This window comes from Salmo trutta, chromosome 9 (genome assembly GCF_901001165.1).
Source record: "Salmo trutta chromosome 9, fSalTru1.1, whole genome shotgun sequence".
Classification (NCBI taxonomy): domain Eukaryota; kingdom Metazoa; phylum Chordata; class Actinopteri; order Salmoniformes; family Salmonidae; genus Salmo; species Salmo trutta.
The window spans coordinates 29,925,122-29,946,488 of NC_042965.1; the positions used below are offsets into that span (position 1 = coordinate 29,925,122).

At 41.3% G+C, this 21,367-nt stretch overlaps 1 protein-coding gene across 2 annotated transcripts in view; it reads right to left on the reverse strand.

Annotated features, from left to right (window-relative positions):
- Window positions 1-1,024: 1,024 nt before the first annotated feature.
- The window catches only part of LOC115200383 (zinc finger matrin-type protein 4-like), a 201,906-nt gene continuing 181,563 nt past the window's right edge, over window positions 1,025-21,367 (reverse strand). For both annotated transcript variants that reach the window (XM_029763411.1, XM_029763410.1), the window contains exon 7: window positions 1,025-3,192. In XM_029763411.1, the coding sequence (XP_029619271.1) occupies window positions 3,165-3,192 (28 nt within the window). In that variant the 3' untranslated portion in view covers window positions 1,025-3,164. The remainder of the gene's footprint in view (window positions 3,193-21,367) is intronic.

Genomic DNA, 21,367 nt, shown 5'->3' on the forward strand with positions numbered 1-21,367 from the left:
GTGGGTCAGGTAGCTTTCTCCTGGCATTCGCCAAACCCAGATTTGTCTGTCAAACTGCCAGTGATTCATCACTCCAGAGAACGTGTTTCCACTGCTCCGGAGTCCAATGGCAGTGAGCTTTACATGGCCATCAAAACTAATTTCATGAAGCTCCCGACGAACAGTTATTGTGCTGACATTGCTTCCTGAGGCAGTTTGGAACTCGATAGTGAGTGTTGCAACCGAGGACAGACCATTTTTATGCGCTACGTGCTTCAGCACTCGGCGGTTCCGTTCTGTGAGCTTGTGTGACCTACCACTTTGCGGCTGAGCCGTTGTTGCTCCTAGACATTTCCACTTCACAATAACAGCACTTACAGTTGACCAGGGTAGCTCTAGCAGGGCAGAAATTTGACAAACTGACTTGTTGGAAAGGAGGCATCCTATTACAGTGCCACGTTGAAAGTCACTGAGCTATTCAGTAAGGCCATTCTACTGTCAATGTTTGTCTATGGAGATTGCATGTCTGTGTACACCTGTCAGCAACGGGTGTGACTGAAATAGCCAAATCCACTTATTTGAAGGGGTGTCCACATACTTTTGTTTATATAGTGTAGCTGGTTGACTTTGATTCCAGGGGAATAGCAGATAGAGGAATACCTGCGCTACTCCTTCAGACAAAAGAGTCAGCTCAGCTCTAGGGTTAGATAAGAACAGAGGTTGTATTCACCAGAGGTGTCTAGACTCTGACAGGCGATGGGAATGCAACCACCTCCTTATAGAAGTACCATATAGAAGCACTGTATCTTACTCAGTAAAAAGCATGTGATGGGTAGTAACTCTTATTGCTCACTGCCATGTCTCCTGATATTGATATGGAATGGTACAGCAGAGGATGACAACAGTATTCAGGAATTCTCTATCTTCAGTCAACTGTGAAAATCGATTTTCCTTTGAGAAATGGGGCATGTAACTTTGCGGATAAGAATGCCAGCTCGGAGGAAATCATAGGCCGAAGAAGCAACACGACTGGACAGGTGGTATAGTATAGTTGCAAGTGTCTTTTTATTCTTTTTCAGACACAGTATAGTACATAACCCAGAGAGCGCACAAAGTGAGTAGGGTGTATGAGAGGTGGCATTCCTCTGGAGATCGAGGGAGAGACACTAGATCCAATGCAAAAGTTGGGCAGAATGTAACGTTATGACTTGGGCTGAGCAAAGCAATTCAGTGGATCGCAGAGTTGCATTAATTAGTAAATCATTCGTGCACAGAGTACATCTTAAGTTGCTTGTAATAGTAAAAACACTTTGTACATTAGTTTTTTTTTGCCTGTGGCATCTCACAAGGCGGATGGCTCTCAGTTGAGCCAGCTTCAGTTGGTGTTGAGTTCAGAAATATTTGTTGTATGTTTTTCTTCAGTTGGTGTTCAGTTCAGAAAGATTTGATGTATGTTTGTGAGTTTCTCTCTCCATCTCTCTAACGCCAATGAACATGCTTTGGTGTTTTGTTGTTGTTGAGTAAGCAGTAAATAAAAACGGTTGAAGTCTTATCAAAACATCTAAAAAGGCTTGGTTTCAACTGGTGTAACAATTCCAGACATTGGTACTTTCAAAACAAACAGATCAGTTATTTATAAATGAGCACAAAAATACATTTTAACACATTTATCAAGGCTATTGATCAAAACACATCTTTGCTGTCGACAGACACTGACTGCACTGTACTGACAGGAAAATAAATAACTTATATCTGTATAAAGATACATCTGCTTTCCCAATTACCAATAAACTGTTTAATCCACAACAGTAAGAACAAATAGACATTTCTACTAAAACACCTGCTATGGCAACAGGAAGCTCTGTCATAACGTAGCTTTGATGTTCGAATAACATATTAGAATGAAAGAGTTGCTACAGAATGTTGTAATAAGGTTGTATATTAAAGTTGGATTGCTTTTTAAATACTCTCCAACTCTGAATAAGACATCATCATCATAACAGCAATGTTTTACACCATTACAGAATTACATGGTTTGATTCAAATTCACTGTAATTGGCTGTATTACTTACACATTCTAAAAGGCTTTTTTGGAATGAATTCAGTGAACACGAACGCAGTAACATTTTAAAACAGTTCATGAATCTGAATCATGAATCTGAACAATAGTAATCAATGGGACCTCCCTGAGACGAAGACCACATATGAACCTCAAAACCACATGGAGGAACAGAGAACACATGTTGAGACCTGGAACACTGACAACATAGATCCCTATCTAGGTTCTCCTTCCAAGACTGCTAGGGACGCAGAAAGATCAATTCCAGAAATTTAAAAATATATATTATGTTAAAAGGCATTTTTCAAATTGTCATTATTATTGCCAACAAAACCTTTTGTCCACCAGGGATATTATGTTATTGTAAGACTGTATAGCATACTGTAGACCCAATCATTAAACCATTATTATAATGTTATACATTATTCTGAAAGAAAAAACTAATTCTAAAGGCAATCCAAATACAATTGTTTAAATAAATTACTCATAAATAAAATCTAAAAACAATATATTACCTACATATAGGTTCTCTTATACATTTTCTGTTTCAGAGGTAAATAAACTACAAAAAATAATGTATTCCTCAAGTCAAAATGCCACAATTCCTCTCTCTAACACAACGAAAGCAAAAAGCATGGTTAGCATGAAGTTGCAGGTTGTTCGTTTCATCATGCATTGAGGGGACTGTCCCTTTATCCGATCAACTTTTATGCTGTTGGACCATTGTCTTTAAACATACTGAACATCTGTTAGTGTGGAATGTTGATGATCACACGGCCAAAATGAGAAGAGTTCTGCAGAAGCTTTATGTTGACAGGTGAGAGAGATGCTGTGGAGATGAAGCGTTACAAAACCCCTTGTTCTCCTACTGTATGCCAGCAGGGTCACGGAGAGAGACAGGGAGAGAGACAGAGAGAGAGAGACAGAGAGAGAGAGACAGAGAAAGAGAGAGACAGTGTGTGTGTGTGTGTGTGTGTGTGTGTGTGTGTGTGTGTGTGTGTGTGTGTGTGTGTGTGTGTGTGTGTGTGTGGTAGAGAGAGAAAGCAGAGCAGAGGCAGAAAAAGCGGGGCAAGCTGACCACAGCTTGTCTGACATCAATCCAATGGTTTATTTTGTTCTTCAAGATTCACTGGACACATATCTGATTCTTCAGGCTGCAAGAGAAAGAAAGACACAGAGAGGGAGAGAACGAGAGAGAGAGGGAAGGAAAGGGAGAGAATGGGAGAGATGTTATTGTCATGAGACCGCAAAAGTAAAATATTTCTCAACCAATAAAATAAACCAGGTAAAGATGAAATTATCCTGATAAGATCAACAATAAAGTGTCCACAGTAAGGAGAACATCACAACCAGCAGCAGAGGGTAGTTAAAGTATCAGGTCTAAACAGCCTCGTCTCATCTAGACTGGATACAAAACCCTCCTCAGGACACTTTCTCATCTCTGTCTCCCGTACGTCACGCACCAGTTGACTTTATGCACTCGTTTGTCATGTCCTCAACAAAGCCCTCGGAGCTCACTGATGACACTTAGAGTGGCCAACATCTAATCCCACTTGTGTTGTGATTTAAGAGGAATGCCAGGTTTTATAGCATATCCAGGACATCGAAACATCAACTAAAGGCCTTATCGAATGGTTTATCAACACACAATCACTGTCAGAGATGCCTCTCCCTGTTCTTTCCCCGTGTAAGAGAAATCATACTTAAAGGCCCTCTCACTTAATATGGTATGACATTTTTCAAAGCATGACAACCAATCCACATCTAATATGATAGTCTACAGCAGAGAAAAAGAGGGGGGTTGGAAAGGAGGATACCTAGTCAGTTGTACAAATGAATGCTTTCAACTGAAATATATATTTCGCATTTAATCCAACCCCTCTGAATCAGAGAGGTGCGGGAGGCCTGCCTTAATTAACATTCACGTCATCGGTGCCTGGGGAATAGTTGTTGTTGGGGGTTAACTGCCTCAGGGGCAGATTGACAGATTTCTACCTTGTCTGCTCAATCCAGAAAGGTTACTGGGCCAAATCGCCAACCCGCCAGGCTACCTGCCATTCAAGGATGCCAAGAGTGTGCAAAGCTGTCACGAATGCAAAGTGTGGCTACTTTGAAGAATCTAAAATCTAAAATATATTTTGACTGTTTAACACTTTTTTGGTTACTACATGATTCCATGTGTTATTTCATCATCTTGATGTCTTCACTATTATTCTACAATGTAGAAAATAGTAAATTAAAGAAAAACCCAAGAAAGAGTAGGTGCGTCTTTAACCGATGTGAAATGGCTAGTTAGTTAGCGGTGGTGCGCGCTAATAGCGTTTCAATCAGTGACGTCACTCGCTCTGAGACCTGAAGTGGTTGTTCCCCTTGCGTTGCAAGAGCCGCGGCTTTTGTGGCACGATGGGTAACGATGCTTCTTGGGTGTCAGTTGTTGATGTGTGCAAGGGTCCCTGGTTCGAGCCTGGGTTGGGGCGAAGAGAGGGACGGAACCTACACTGTTACACGTCCAAAAACTTTTGACTGGGACTGTATATCACAGCTTATTTTGAGCCAATAGACTACCAAAACAGTACAACAACAGAATTCTTAACCCTCATTGGTGCATGCACTGTAAGTCCCGCCACATTAACAGTAGTTAATCTACAAGCATTATTTGTTCAAGTAATCGATTCCCTGACTTGCATTTAGCCTGGGGTTTCTATGTTGACTCCAGGTAAACTTGGAGAGTAATCACTGTTTAGATTGTAAAATGAACATCCTGCTGAGTTAGTCCCATATGAGGTAATATCCATGAGTTAGTCCCCATCCTGCTGAGTTAGTCCCCATGAGGGAGTACTCATCCTGCTGAATTAGTCCCCATGAGGCAGTCCCATAACGTAGTCCACATCCTGCTGAATTGGTCCCCATGAGTTAGTCCCCACCCCGCTGAGTTAGTCCCCACAAGTTAGTACCCATCCTGTTGAGGTAGTCCCTAGAGGATGTGGCCAGAGCAGCATCAGCAGCAGAGCAGGACCCACATTAGTTCTGAATCAGTCTGCCATAAAGGCTAATGTATCAGACTTGCATAGACCTTAGTCTACACACACCACACACACACACACAGAAGCACTCACAGAAAGCACATGCAAACACACAAGTGCATGTACGCATACGCACAAACACAGAATAATGAAAGCAGAGGGGAGGTGGGGGATTATAAAGTAAGAGTAAGATTAACGCAACATTCACTGAGTAAAGTTGAGAAATAAAACAACCTTGAGACGAGGCCTCCCTTTGGAGAAAGCAAACAGTTCCATCAAATGGAGGAAAATGAACACATTCTCAGCACACCAGCAGAGCTGAATTTATTCCACTCAAAGACGTATTTAGCATTTTGTTTTCATTAGAGGGACTCTCTACAGACAGAGCCTTTTTCACTCATATGAATGGAGCCTCTTCAGCTACTTTGCATCACTATAAAAGCTGACTAATTACACCACATTCAGGAAAACATGCAGCCATCATTCTGTAGGCTAAACGATACATTTCAATTTACTGTTTCACCCACTGTTCAGTTCAAACGCAGTGTACCCAAATCCAGAGATTTTCATGTGTTCGTTTGTGGTACAAAAGACAATGCTGCACTCAATAAACAATGTGTGCATCTGAAACCATGCAGGGATTTCTTGATTTTTCACCTGATGTTCAGACATTCTAGTTGTCCCTACTTTGGACTCAGTACTAATGTATTCTGATCTCAGGTGGTTTAACACTGGCTGGCACAACACAAATGATATTTTTCCAGAGGTCTAAGGAGCATCGTTCAATTGGTCTAATTAACTATATGATTACAGACCACAACAATGAGACAACTGAATGAGGCATTGCAACCAAAAGTGCAGCAGAGAAAGATGTTAACAGTAGCTAGCCAAGTTAACCAAGAGAACACATTTTAACCAAGTCTCATTTTCAAACTCTGCTGTCCCTGCAGCTGAAAATCTAATCCAAGTACCATCCTTAAATAAAAAAATGTATTTGATAATTTCCTCTCGAGCACAGCATTTCTGTAAGTCGTTGAGAAAAGCTCAGCCAAGCAAGGCCACTCTGTGATGAGTCTGAAAAGAGTTCTACATTGTTAGTGGCAACATCTACTATAGGGTTGCCTGCTGCCCTCTAACAAGCACACTGTTGTTACTGCTGACTGCCTTCCTTTCCATCTAAATGACAGCTCTTAAAGATGCATCCGCCCAAGATTGACAGCAGGACAGACTTTTAGAACAGCTTTGAGAATGTCTGCACAGCCTCCAGCTCCCCTTTCCCTCTCCCCCCACCCCTTTCCCCCTCATTCACCCTCTTCACTCCCCTCCCTCTCTCCACTCACATCACCCTTTCCCCTCCCCTCCCACTCTCCTTTGCCCTCTTCCACGTCTCCGCCCACCCCACCCTCTCCTTCCCCCTCTCCTTCACCCTTTCCACTCCCCTCACCCTCTCCTTCGCCCTCTTCCCCCTCTCTGCCCACCCCACCCTCTCCTTCTACCTCTTCCCCCTCTCCTTCCCCCCTCCCTACTACCGTAGCCTTCAAGTCAGTCAGAGACAGGAAAGATACATTTTCCAGCAGCAGTATCAAGCCTCCTCTATTTTCCCTCTCAAGGCAAACTGCCTTATAATTAATTTACCGTGAAGCGAGTGTAAGTTACATAGTTTCACTTGGTGCAACGGCAAATAGAAACCACACCATCTGAATGCAGAGACCTTAAACACGTGATTGCGAACACACAACTTATGTATTCATACAGTGTGTGACAAATTCGGTCAGCACATTACTCTGGTGGAGAAATTATCCATGAATTATTTATCCCCATGCCTATATTCCACATGAACATTTTCAGTCCCTTTGAAGTTAATTCTCCCTTTGTGATAAAATGCCTCCCTTCTTCTTTCTATGTTGCAGCTTATGATACTCCTGGTTGTTGCTATGTAAGAACGAGTTGCCTGTCCAAGACAATTTCAATCTACATAACAGCAGCAGTCCTCCAGATTTGTACAGTTCACCAGCAAGTTATCATCATACTAAATGCTGTAAAATAAATATTCCTTACACATAATTTTGAGTGATATATTCATAAACCCATCCATTGTCTGCATTGTACACATTCACACACATTCTTAATGTGTTTTTGGCCATGTTTCTCCTCTGGTGTATTTGTGGTAATGTCTTTCTGTGGGATATCACAGGGGACGTGCCAGACGTCATATAAAGAAGCCATGTGTCTGTCGTGGAAGCTGGTGGGACTGAATGTCAGACCAAAAGCACTTTGAAGATACATAGTTGAAAGGCTAGCCTCAGAGGCCTGAGTTCTCTCTCATGTGTCGATCTAGTGTGCTCATCATGGAGTGATCTTTCAATCTGAAATATTTCTGACGACTTAAACCAAACAATAGAGTGATGGAAAGATAAAGCTTTCCGTCACTCTATTGTTGGAGAGAAAGAATGTCAGCTTGGATTAGCAGGTGAGTGTAACGATTGTGTGTGTGTGTGTGTGTGTGTGTGTGTGTGTGTGTGTGTGTGTGTGTGTGGTGTGTGTGTGTGTGTGTGTGTGTGTGTGTGTGTGTGTGTGTGTGTGTGTGTGTGTGTGTGTGTGTGTGTGTGTGTGTGTGTGTGTGTGTGTGTGTGTGTGTGTGTGTGTGTGTGTGTGTGACAAAACAGAATACAACTACCCACAATCCACAATACAAACACACCCCTAATTATAGGACCTTCAATCAGAGGCAACGATAGACAGCTGCCTCCAACTGAAGGCCCCAACACCAATTAACTAAACATAGAAATACAAATGACTAGACAGAACATAGAAATTAACTAACATAGAACAATAACCAAAACCCTGGACTAATAAATCAAATACCCCTCTCCATGGACACATACACACAACCACCCTGAACCACATAAAACAAATACCCCCTGCCACGTCCTGACCAAACTAAACACTAACAAATAACACCTTTACAAGTCAGAATGTGACAGTGAGCTGGTACAGACACATGTCATTTGGGATTGACAATGTGTCTATTCTGTAGCCAATACCGGGCCCCTAGCTATCTCGCTCCCAATGCGCATTAGGAATTAATTAGGAAGTCAACGAATGAGGAAATGAGGCTCTATCATATAAGAGAAACGCCCGCCGATTGGACTGTCGACTGTCTCTGTGGCTTTGCCTGTTTCTTCCTTTGTGCTACAATCTCTCCTGTTTGATGGTTTGCTTTCAAGCTGCCCCCGCCTGTTTGTTGATATCTACCTTCTACAGAGCCGTAAAGCAGTTTCTAAACTTCCCTCCACTGAGCATCTAATCGGTGCATCTCACCAAGGCCGGGCGGCGCCAGAGCAGAAGGGCCCCAGCAGAGCCTCCACTGAGCATTATTATAAATCATGAAGCCATCACACAGGGGATGATCACTGGAGAAAGATGGGCTCGAAAATAAAACATCCCTCCTCCTCCTCCTCTTCCCACTGGTGCTCAAGCTTTTTCTGCTCCAGCACACAATGCATTGTAGTTGGTCAATATTTTAGCATTCCAACACCTTCATAAAAAACAAACTCAAAGTCACTACTCTACTTCACAGTGCTGGAAGCAGCCATCAGCATCAGCCTCAGACAGCCACTTTCAGAATCAATTGCCTCTGCCACCCCTCCAGGCGTTACCGCAGCCACTAAGCTGCAGCTCGATACAGTGGCCAGATTTATGTTGGTAAAGTGTTCTCTCCAGGATTTTCCATATGGTTGTTTATGCTACCATTGAGACAGGGTCTGTTGTCTGCTCCGGTCCAAACAAATATCCTACTGCTCACATTTGACCACCCTATTTTACCAGTGCTAAAACGACACTACAGTTGCACTGCCAGTCTGAAAATATTCCTGCAATGATGCCTGATGCCTGCAACCAGCATATCCATCCCCCCAGCCAATAAACCTTTGAACAGACGGAAATATGTTGCTGTTGCATTGTAATCAGATGTAACGTTAAACTAGATTAATTTGCCTTTTTGCTTTGAAGACACATAGCTGCTGTTATCCCTCTTGCGAATGTGGTTGTGAATATGTTTGTGAATATGATTGTGTGTGCATGAAGGATTTGAGGAGCAGGTGTTGGGGGATTTGTCTAAGTGTTGGGGGATTTGTGGCACACAGCATTGTGTCTCATGGGGAGTTCTTTCCTGGGCAATCCTCTACTGACTGACATGCTAGAGAGAGAGAGAGAGAGAGAGAGAGGGGAGAGAGAGAGGGGAGGGGGGAGAGAGGAGAGCGAGAGAAGGGGGGGCATTGAGAAAGAGAGGTAAAGAGAGAGACAGAGGGGGCATAGAGAGGGAGAGGGGGGCAGCAGAGAGAGATATAGTGCCTTGCAAAAGTATTCACCCCCTTGGCGTTTTTCCTATTTTGTTGCATTGCAACCTGTAATTTAAATAGATTTTTATTTGGATTTCATGTAATGGACATACACAAAACAGTCCAAATTGGTGAAGTGCAATGAAAAAAATGAATTGTTTCAAAAAATAAATAATCTGAAAAGTGGTGGGTGCATATGTATTCACTCTTTGTGATGAAGCCCCTAAATAAGATCTGGTGCAACCAATTACCTTCAGAAGTAACATAATTAGATTGCACACAGGTGGACTTGATCTGTCACATGATCTCAGTATATATACACCTGTTCTGAAAGGCCCCAGAGTCTGCAACACCAATAAGCAAGGGGCACCACCAAGCAAGAGGCACCATGAAGACAAAGGATCTCTCCAAACAGGTTGCTTTGGGTTGTAAAAAAATATCCAAAACTTTTAACATCCCTCGGAGCACCATTAAATCCATTATTAAAAAATGGAAAGAATATGGCACCACAACAAACCTGCCAAGAGAGGGCCGCCCACCAAAACTCCCAGACCAGGCAAGGAGGGCATTAATCAGAGAGGCAACAAAGAGACCAAAGATAACCCTGAAGGAGCTGCAAAGCTCCACAGCGGAGATTGGAGTATCTATCCATAGGACCACTTTAAGCCGTACACTCCACAGAGCTGGGCTTTACGGAAGAGTGGCCAGGAAGAAGCCATTGCTTAAAGAAAAAATTAAGCAAACCAGTTTGATGTTTGCCAAAAAGGCATGTGGGAGACTCCCCAAACATATCTTTTTATGGATAGGGAGCAGTATTTTCACGGCCGGATAAAAAAACGTTCCCGATTTAATCTGATTATTACTCCTGCCCAGGAACTAGAATATGCATACAATTATTAGCTTTGGATAGAAAACACTCCAAAGTTTCTAAAACTGTTTGAATGGTGTCTGAGTATATCAGAACTCATTTGGCAGTCCAAAACCTGAGAAGATTCCAAACAGGAAGCGCCCTCTCTGACCATTTCTTGGCCTTCTTGATCATCTCTATCCAAAACAGGGGATCTCAGCTGTAACGTGACATTTTCTAACACTCCCATAGGCTCTCAGAAGGTGCCAGAACGTTGAATGATGACTTTGCAGGCCATGGCTGAAAAACAGTAGCGCATTTGGATAGTGGTCGATCTGAGAACAATGAGACTGGGGCGCGCATGCACGAGAAGAGTCCATGTTTACATTTTCAGTCTTTGAACGAAAACGACTCCCGGTCGGAATATTATCGCTTTTTTACGAGAAAAATCGCATAAAAATTGATTTTAAACAGCGTTTGACATGCTTCGAAGTACGGTAATGGAATATTTTGAATTTTTTTGTCATGATACGCGCCGGGCGCGTCACCCTTCTTTACCCTTCGGATAGTGTCTTGAACGCAAGAACAAAACGCCGCTATTTGGATATAACTATGGATTATTTGGAACCAAACCAACATTTGTTATTGAAGTAGAAGTCCTGGGAGTGCATTCTGACGAAGAACAGCAAAGGTAATCCAATTTTTCTTATAGTAAATCTGAGTTTGGTGAGGGCCAAACTTGGTGGGTGTCAAAATAGCTAGCCCGTGATGGCGAGCTATCTACTCAGATTATTGCAAAATGTGCTTTCACCGAAAAGCTATTTTAAAATCTGACACCGCGATTGCATAAAGGAGTTCTGTATCTATAATTCTTAAAATAATTGGTATGTTTTTTGTGAACGTTTATCGTGAGTAATTTAGTAAATTCACCGGAAGTGTTCGGTGGGAATGCTAGTTCTGAACGTCACATGCTAATGTAAAAAGTTGTTTTTTGATATAAATATGAACTTGATTGAACAAAACATGCATGTATTGTATAACATAATGTCCTAGGAGTGTCATCTGATGAAGATCATCAAAGGTTAGTGCTGCATTTAGCTGTGGTTTTGGTTTTTGTGACATCATATGCTAGCTTGAAAAATGGGTGTCTGATTATTTCTGGCTGGGTACTCTGCTGACATAATCTAATGTTTTGCTTTCGCTGTAAAGCCTTTTTGAAATCGGACAGTGTGGTTAGATAAAGGAGAGTCTTGTCTTTAAAATGGTGTAAAATAGTCATATGTTTGAAAAATGGAAGTTTTCGGATTTTCGAGGACTTTGTATTTCGCGCCACGCCCATCATTGGATATTGGAGCAGGTGTTCCGCTAGCGGAACGTCTAGATGTAAGAGGTTATTAAGGAAGAAGCTACTCTGGTCAGATGAGACAAATATTTGAGTTTTTTGTCCATCAAGGAAAACGCTATGTCTGGCACAAACCCAACACCTCTATCACCCCAAGAATACCATCCCCACAGTGAAGCATGGTGGTAGCAGCATCATGCTGTGGGGATGTTTTTCATCGGCAGGGACTGGGAAACTGTTCAGAATTGAAGGAATGATGGATGTCACTAAATATGAGGAAATTCTTGAGGGAAACCTGTTTCAGTCTTCCAGAGATTTGAGACTGGGATGGAGATTCACCTTCCAGCAGGACACTGACCCTAAGCATACTGCTAAAGCAACACTCAAGTGGTTTAAGGGGAAACACTTAAATGTCTTGGAATGGCCTAGTCAAAGTCCAGACCTCAATCCAATTGAGAATCTGTGGTATGACTTACAGATTGCTGTACACCAGCGGAACCTATCCAACTTGAAGGAGCTGGAGCAGTTTTGCCTTGAAGAATGGGCAAAAATCCCAGTGGATAGATGTGCCAAGCTTATAGAGACATACCCCAAGAGACTTGCAGCTGTAATTGCTGCAAAAGGGGGCTCTACAAAGTATTGACTTTTTTGGGGGGGGGTTGATGCATGCTCAGGTTTTCAGTTTTTTGTGTTATTTCTTGTGTTTCACAATATAAATATTTTGCATCTTCAAAGTGGTAGGCATGTTGTGTAAATCAAATGATACAAATCCCCCCCACAAAAAAAAGTATTTTTAATTCCAGGTTGTAAGGCAACAAAATAGGAAAACTGCCAAGGGGGTGAATACTTTCGCAGTCACTGTAAAAAGAGAGAGGGGGCCGGCAAAGAGAGAGAAAGGCGGAGCAAGATAAAGAGAGGGGCTCATAGAGAGTGAGAGAGGGTGAAGGGGGGCGGCAAAGATAGAGAGAAAGCGAGAGGGGGCATAGAGAGAAGGGGGGGCAACAGAGAGAGAGAGAGGCTGAGAGCAAGAGAGGGAGAGAAATAGAGAGTGGGGGGCATAGAGTGAGTGAGGGAGAAGGGGGGCATAGAGAGAGAGAGAGGGAGAAGGGGGGTCAGCAGAGAGAGAGAGAGTGTTAGTAATCTCCCGCTCGTTTAGTAAAGTGTAGCCAGGATCCATACAGTGAGTAAGTTCTCTGCTTTCTCTCTGATTATTGTACTGGTGCATGTGTGATCAAGTGTGTGTGTATTGCATATCGTTTTTTTGTGGTGTGGTTTTCATCAAAGCCCATGGGCTTCCAACCACACCTGCACACCATTTAAAAAATATATTATTTTCATCTGTACTGTTGTCTATCACTTGTTTTTGTTGCAAATAAAAACAAATACAAAATAATAATGGTAGGGGTTGGAATGGTCAATGCACCAGGGGGAAGTTTCCTAGATAAATAATGGGACTGACCTTTCATATACAAAGAGACACAACTGCATTTCACACATCCTACACCTCTGTATGTCTGTGTGGCAATACCTTTTTACCGTGACTGATGGTCTTGACTGATGTTAATAATGCCTAGCTGAGATCATTAATAGAATACAAATATAAGCCTTCATAGCTTGAGGGTGTTTGTGCTCGGCTTCATCAGCGAAAGTGACTTTTCCTGTCATATATCGGCAATAGGAAAATGAAATATTCTATGAAAGAGGATATAGCCTCTATTGTTTGACTTGTCATATAACAAGTCAATACAATACCTTTCTTTTTGAACTGTTCTTGGGAGTGAAGGAATACTATGTATTTTCTAAGACAAGGAAATATCAAGGGAATAAAAGTTTCCTTAGTCAGAAAAATCCTATAGGATTAGTAATTTTTCCAACAGAATCATATAGGATTCTCACAATTTTGTGTCACCTCTACCAGAATCCTATTTTCCTAATGGAAATAAAAAGTAATCCTATTGGACCCTATTTGATTCACGCAATCATATAGGATTTTGTCACCCCAATCAGAATCCTATTATAACTTTTTTCAAATTTAACCCATTCAATTATAGTTTGTTGTCATTAGTTCCACTACAATACAACAACAATTACAACATTTTCGTTGATCAGAAAACAATAGTTCTATATTCATTTCTGGTTTTATTCACTTGTAAGAAAACCTGTCCCTTTAAGAGTGACTGGCGACGTCATAACTAACACAGGCTTGCAGTATTAATTAACTACCAAGTTCAGCTCGCTGCCTGTGGCTGGGTATAGAATAATGACGTTAGAAAACAGAGATTCTAACTGTTATATCCTTCACTGTGTGAGTACAGTATTTCCTGATTAAGTTTGTCATATTTTCGTCGGGCAACATTTTTTTTTTAATGCTAGCTAAGAAACAACTGTTAGCCACAATTTGCCCATCAGCTGACTAGTTAGCTAAATTGTAGCAATTTGCATATAATGTTTAAGTCACTGTATAGTTATAGCAGATGAGAAATGTTTATATTGTTGGTTTTTGCTAAATATACAGTATGTGCCTTATTATGTGAAACTCTTTTTCATGAGTTTTTGGACTCATTCAACAGTTTTTACCTAAATAAGTAGAATATAAATGGAAATTAAAGTTGAAAGTTCCATTTATATTCCAAAAACATAAGTTAAAAATGCTGATGTCGCTCCTTCCCGTTGACAAATAGCCCGAAGTCAAAACACTGTTTTGAAGTCTCCAAATCAATAATCAATACAGTTTGTGATATATTAAAAACCTAAACATAAAATGCGCTACCTACATATACATGTGCCACAATAGTAATCATAGTACTTATATATTTTTTAAATTATCCCCTTATAAACTGCATATGCACCAAAAACCCTGTTGTTCTGACAAGTGGCAATTAAGGGGGAAATCCGTTTGTATGCGCTGTTGAAACTAACACAACTCTCAAACCACATGGAAACTGGAAATATTTTCATCACTTAGAGGAAAACCGTCTAAAGACAACCAGCTACATTTTGGTGTGATGCGTTTTGATTTGGGGGTCACTAAAACGGAAAGAGAAACGCAGCACTTATTTGTCATCACAATCAAGTTGAAATCAATAGAGCAGGGGTAAATGTTTGGTGTGTATGCACTGTTTAAATGAACACTATTCAAAGCCACAGTGAATCTGAGATGAAGTCACATATCACTGGTTAAAGAGAAGTTGCTGAATACATCCATCTAAATTCTAGAATGTCGGAAGTTTTGTGAGGCTGCCGAAACGCGGAAGGAAACAAACAAGTTGCTTTGTTATTTAACTTTAACGAATCACGACCTGCCATAGGATATCAACACTTACAACAGTTGGCTGTTTTTTGAGTGATAGTTTGACTCTCAAATTGTGTGAGGCCAGCGACTTTTATACAGAGAGCACCCTGAATTTTCTTGCCATTTGAGTTTGACAATGATTGTAGAAGTCCTAAAACCGCTGGTGCGTATGACAAAATCAATGGTACAAAACCAGTGATATTGATCTGTTTTAAGTATTCAATTTTGTGTCATTGCAACTTGTGATTACAATTAAGATGTATAATAATAACACTAATCTGATGTAAAAAGGATGTGTAATTACCCTCAATTTGATGTGGTCAAAACACGAGGTTGTTTAATGTAGTGTACATTAATTGTGTACATATTGTGTACATACTGTCCACATTCAGGATATTTACAAGAATAATCTTAAATAATCTAATATGTAGTTTTTTCTTGACACAGCTAAATATGGCACAGAAACCTGAACATTTATGTTGAAGTGCAATCAAAATGAAAGACCAGTAAACTGAGGAGCTGTCTCTCCTGTGTCTCTCCTGTGTCTCTCCTGTGTCTCTCCGGAACACAATCTCCATATCTTTGAAGGCAATCAACTGTGATCATTCCCTGAGGTTCTCAACCTCTTCAACACACCACCACAATATGGGATAGATTCAATCCTATCAGATTTTGGAGACAGTCCTATTGGACCTATAGGATTATATTTTATCTAATATGATCCTATAGGATTTTTCTATTGGATTCTTGTATTGGAATCCTATCAGATTTTGGAACCAGTCTATTGGAAAAATCCCTAATCCTATAGGATATTTTGACTAGGGGAGGTAAAAGTATGTGTAATTACCCTCAATTCGATGTGGTCAAAACAGGAGGTTGTGTAATTTACTACCTTGAAAAAGAAAAGGAGAGCTGTACACTAGGTGCTCAGATGCAGTAATTTAGTAACCCAATAACCAACGTTTCGACAGACAAGCTGTCTTCATCAGGGTATAGTGTAGTAACACATACTGTCCACATAAATCAACATTTCAATTTAGGTTGATTGTGAACACACATTTCTCCCTAGTTTAACCATTTACAGAGTTTAAAAAATGCTCTTATGTACAATTTAACCAGGCGCTCTAGAAAGAGCTCCCATAGTGACTGTGTAGCAGCCAAATAATTCACCATGCCTACTTATTATAACCTATCAAGCCATAGTATCGACATTATTCTATTCATTGTTATTTCAGACCACATTGTATGGACACTACAATTGGATAAATACAGCTTTATTGGACAATCTCACAGCTAAATATGGCACAAATACCTGAACATTTGTGTTAAACTGTGCAGGTCCTATAAGGATAACATCCTATAGGATAATTTCTAATAGATTTTTTTGGGGGGGATCCTAGAGGATTTTTTGACTAGGGTTCCTTTGTTAATGGAAGATCAGAAACAACAAAACAGTGATGATTGTGTTTGTGTGTAGAGAAGTGGGACACAGGCAATATTGGTGGTAAATTGATCATCACAGTGAAAAGAAAGAGGGGGAAAGGAGGAGAGGTAGAATTCAGAGACATGTCAGACAGACTGTCAATCAGCAGAATGCATGGGCCTGCCTTTCTGTTATTATCTAGCGGCCTGTCTCCAGGAGAGTGTGTGGGCTTTCTTAGTACGCTGAGCAGCAGTTGTGCTGGGGGGCTGGATGAAAGCATACATACCTACCCACTACCTCTCTCTTTGTGACTGTGGGGGACAGGGGACAGACAGAGAAGGCAGCAGTATCAGTGTGTGTGACTAGGGAGAAGCAGGTGGGAGAGCACATCCAAACACTGGCCCTCATCATACTGTTCTATTCTGTTTCATATCCCAGGTTCAGCACGGCACCAGCCACCAGGACAAACAGAATGAATCAAGCTGCCTTTGACCGTTTTAACGGCTGTATTTCAGCTGTTGAATACATTAGGTTTTATGGTCACATCCGTAGCAGAGGACACACAGCACCACCCTTTTCCCTGTCACACAGAGTAGCTTCAGTGGAATACCAATCCCACCATAAAATCTACACGCAATGAGTCTGCTATACTCTCAATAATAGAATATAGCAATATACTCTGTCGACACCATTCTGTATACATCTGGCCCTTCTTTGGACACTGTGCTAACGAACCTCCAAACAAGCTTCAACGCCATACAACACTCCTTCCGTGGCCTCCAACTGCTTTTAAATGCTAGTAAAACTAAGTGCATGCTCTTCAACTGATTGCCGCCAGCACCCCCCCTGCCCGACTAGCATCACCACTCTGGACGGTTCTGACCTAGAATATATGGACAACTACAAATACCTAGGTGTCTGGTTAGACTGTAATCTCTCCTTCCAGACTCATATTAAGCATCTCCAATCCAAAATTAAATCTAGAATCGGCTTCTTATTTCCTAACAAAGTCTCCTTCGCTCATGCCGCCAAACGTAAAACTGACTATCCTACCGATCCTTGACTTCGGAGATGTCATTTAGAAAATAGCCCCCAACTCTCTACTCAGCAAACTGGATGTAGTCTATCACAGTGCCATCCGTTTTATCACCAAAGCCCCACTGTAACCTCTGTGCTCTTGTTGGCTGGCCCTCATTACATAGCCGTCGCCAAACCCACTGGCTCCAGGTCATCTATAAGTCTTTGCTAGGTAAAGCCCCGCCTTATCTCAGCTCATTGGTCACCATAGCAACATCCACCCGTAGCACGCACTCCAGCAGGTATATTGCACTGGTCATCCCCAAAGCCAACACTTCCTTTGGCCGCCTTTCCTTCCAGTTCTCTGCTGCCAATGACTGGAACGAATTGCAAAAATCACTGAAGCTGGAGTCTTATATCTCCCTCTCTAACTTTAAGCATCAGCTGTCTGACCAGCTTACCGATCACTGTACCTGTACACAGCCAATCTGTAAATAGCACACCCGACTACCTCATCCCCATATTATTACTTACCCTCTTGCTCTTTTGCACCCCAGTATCTCTACTTGCACATCATCATCTGCACATCTATGAGTCCAGTATTAATGCTAAAGTGTAATAATTTTTGCCTCCAGGGCCTATTTATTGCCAACCTCCCTAGTCTTCTACGTTTGCACACACTGTAGATTGATTTTTCTATTTTATTTTCTTTTGTGTTATTGACTGTACGTTTGTTTATGTGTAACTCTGTTGTTGTTTTTGTCACACTGCTTTGCTTTATCTTGGCCAGGTCGCAGTTGTAAATGAGAACTTGTTTTCAACTGGCCTACCTGGTTAAATAAAGGTGAAATAAAAAATAATAATCTCCATATCATCTTAAATTTCTTATAGTATTGTATGTTTTTATTATGTTGTAGGGGCTCCCTTGAAAAAGAGGCCTTGGTCTCAATGGGATTACTTGCTAAAATAAAGGTTATTAAAATACATAATCTCGAAAGATGGGATGGGCTATGGTCACAAAAGTCAAATGAGGCCTTATGGGCCCTGGTCAACAGTAGTGCACTAGGGAACCGGGTGCCATCTGGGATACAAGCCTATAAAGTTATATTTATAGATTATCATTAGGCTGAAGAATTGTTTTACCTCACAAATGTCTGACTAGTGCTACATGATGCAATGAATTGTGTGTCAAACCTGAGACGTGAGCCAACCGTCACATCATGCATTAATCAGCTTTCTTTTTTTGGACGGTCGATTCCACACAACATGGGAAACAAGAGCAGCAATAACAAATCACTGCGACAACATCCAACCTGACAGACTCATCCTCTCATTCGCTCCAGTCTAAGACATGGCAACTGGGAGTGAGAGAACGCAGCGGCTAATGTCTTTCTGCACACCATTAGTATGTGTGAGGGAGGGGGAGGGAGAGACGGGGAGGCTGGGAGGGAGGGTAGAGAAGAGTGCAGGCGAGCAGCGGGGAATGGAGATAGTTGGGCGAGGGATCGGTGACGGCAGGGTAAGGAGGCTGTCTGCTTGACCTATCAATAGTGGAAGAGCGGAGGGACTGGTCTCAATCACACAACGTGCCCCCGCCTCGCCTCGTTACGCTCCCACCGGCCTCGTTACCTTCCCCTCTTCACGTTTGATCATGAAAATGCATGTTGTGACCCAGGCTCTTATTTCCGAGCCTGGCCGTTCCTGTGTCTTGATCTCTTGCAGTGCATGATGACATTACACATAGGAAAGACCATCTCAGGGTCTGTTAACCCACATCTAGAGGCGGCAGGTAGGCCCCTTTTTTTCAATTCTCGCCTAAAATGACATATCCAAATCTAACTGCCTGTACCTCAGGCCCTGAAGTAAGGATATGTATTTTCTTGGTACCATCTCAAAGGAAACACTTTGAAGTTTGTGGAAATGTGAAAGGAATGTTGGAGAATATAACACATTAGATCTGGTAAAAGATAATACAAAGAAGAAAAACAACCGTTTAAAAAAATTAAATAATGGTACCATCTTTAAAATGCAAGAGAAAGGCCATAATGTATTATTCCAGCCCAGGTGGAATTTAGATATTGGCCACGAGATGGCAGCAGTGTATGTGCAAAGTTTTAGTCTGATCCAATGAACCATTGCATTTCTGTTAAAAACTTTGTATCAAGACTGCCCAAATGTGCCTAATTTGTTTATTAATAACTTTTCAAGTTCAAAACTGTGCACTCTCCTCAAACAATAGCATGGTATTCTTTCACTGTAATCGCTAGTGTAAATTAGTTTGGTGAAGGCTAAACTTGCTGGGTGTCTAAATAGCTAGCCCTGTGATGCCGGGCTATCTACTTAGAATATTGCAAAATGTGCTTTCACCAAAAAGCTATTTTAAAAATCGGACATATCGAGTGCATAGAGGAGTTCTGTGTCTATAATTCTTAAAATAATTGTTATGCTTTTTGTGAACGTTTATCGTGAGTAATTTAGTAAATTGTTAGTAAATTCGCCGGAAGTTTGCGGGGGGTATGCTAGTTCTGAACGTCACATGCTAATGTAAAAAGCTGGTTTTTGATATAAATATGAACTTGATTGAACAAAACATGCATGTATTGTATAACATAATGTCCTAGGGTTGTCATCTGATGAAGATCATCAAAGGTTAGTGCTGCATTTAGCTGTCTTCTGGGTTTATGTGACATTATATGCTAGCTTGAAAAATGGGTGTCTGATTATTTCTGGCTGGGTACTCTGCTGACATAATGTAATGTTTTGCTTTCGTTGTAAAGCCTTTTTGAAATCGGACAGTGTGGTTAGATTAACGAGAGTCTTGTCTTTAAAATGCTGTAAAATAGTCATATGTTTGAGAAATTGAAGTAATAGCGTTTCTAAGGTATTTGAATAACGCGCCACAGGATTCCACTGGCTGTTACGTAGGTGGGACGATTTGGTGCCACCTACCCTAGAGAGGTTAATCCAACCACAGTGTCCGATTTCAAAAAGGCTTTACGACGAAAGCACACCATGCAATTATGTTAGGACAGCGCCTAGGCACAAGAAACCATACATACATTTTTCAGCCAAGGAGAGGACTCACAAAAGTTAGAAATAGCGATTAAATTAATCACTTACCTTTGATGATCTTCATCTGGTGGTACTCCCAGGACTCCAAGTTACACAATAAATGTTTGTTTGGTTCAATAAAGTTCCTCTTTATGTCCAAAAACCTCAGTTTAAATTGGTGCATTATGTTCAGTAATGCATTGTCTCAAATAACATCCGGTGAAATTGCAGAGAGCCAAATCAAATTACAGAAATACTCATCATAAACATTGATGAAAGATACAAGTGGTATACATAGGATTAAAGATAAAGTTCTTGTTAATCCAGCCGCTGTGTCAGATTTCAAAAAGGCTTTACGGCGAAAGCACACCATGCGATTATGTTAGGACAGCGCCTAGCCACAAAACACCATACAGACATTTTCCAGCCAAGGAGAGGACTCACAAAAGTCAGAAATAGCGATTAACAAGAAGTTTATCTTTAAAATGGCATATAATACATGTATGTTTGAGGAATTATAATTATGGGAATTCTGTTGTTTTGAATTTGGCGCCCTGCAATTTCACTGTCTGTTGTCGAGGTGGGACGCTAGCGTCCCAATGATACCAGAGAGGTTAACAAGAATTTAAGCTTTCTGACAATATCAGATATGTCTATGTCCTGGGAAATGTTCTTGTTGGGTGAAAAATCTGCCAATATGCCCTTGAGCAAGGCACTTAACCCTAATAGCTCCTGAAAGTCACTCTGGATAAGAGCATCTGCTAAATGACTCAAGTGAAATGTAAATCTATAGGCTAAGCTTGTTCACATGGTCCAACACTAGGTCATCGCCAGAGATGTCGGTATCTTAGCAGAACATTTAACAATAAACTCAAGTAATGTGTAAGTATGAGATAGGCTACTGCGCTGTCACATGGTTCTTGACTTCCAGTGATAGAAGAGAAAGAGAGAGCTGCAGTGCCTCCTCCTCCCTCCTCGCCTGTCCTGAACTAGA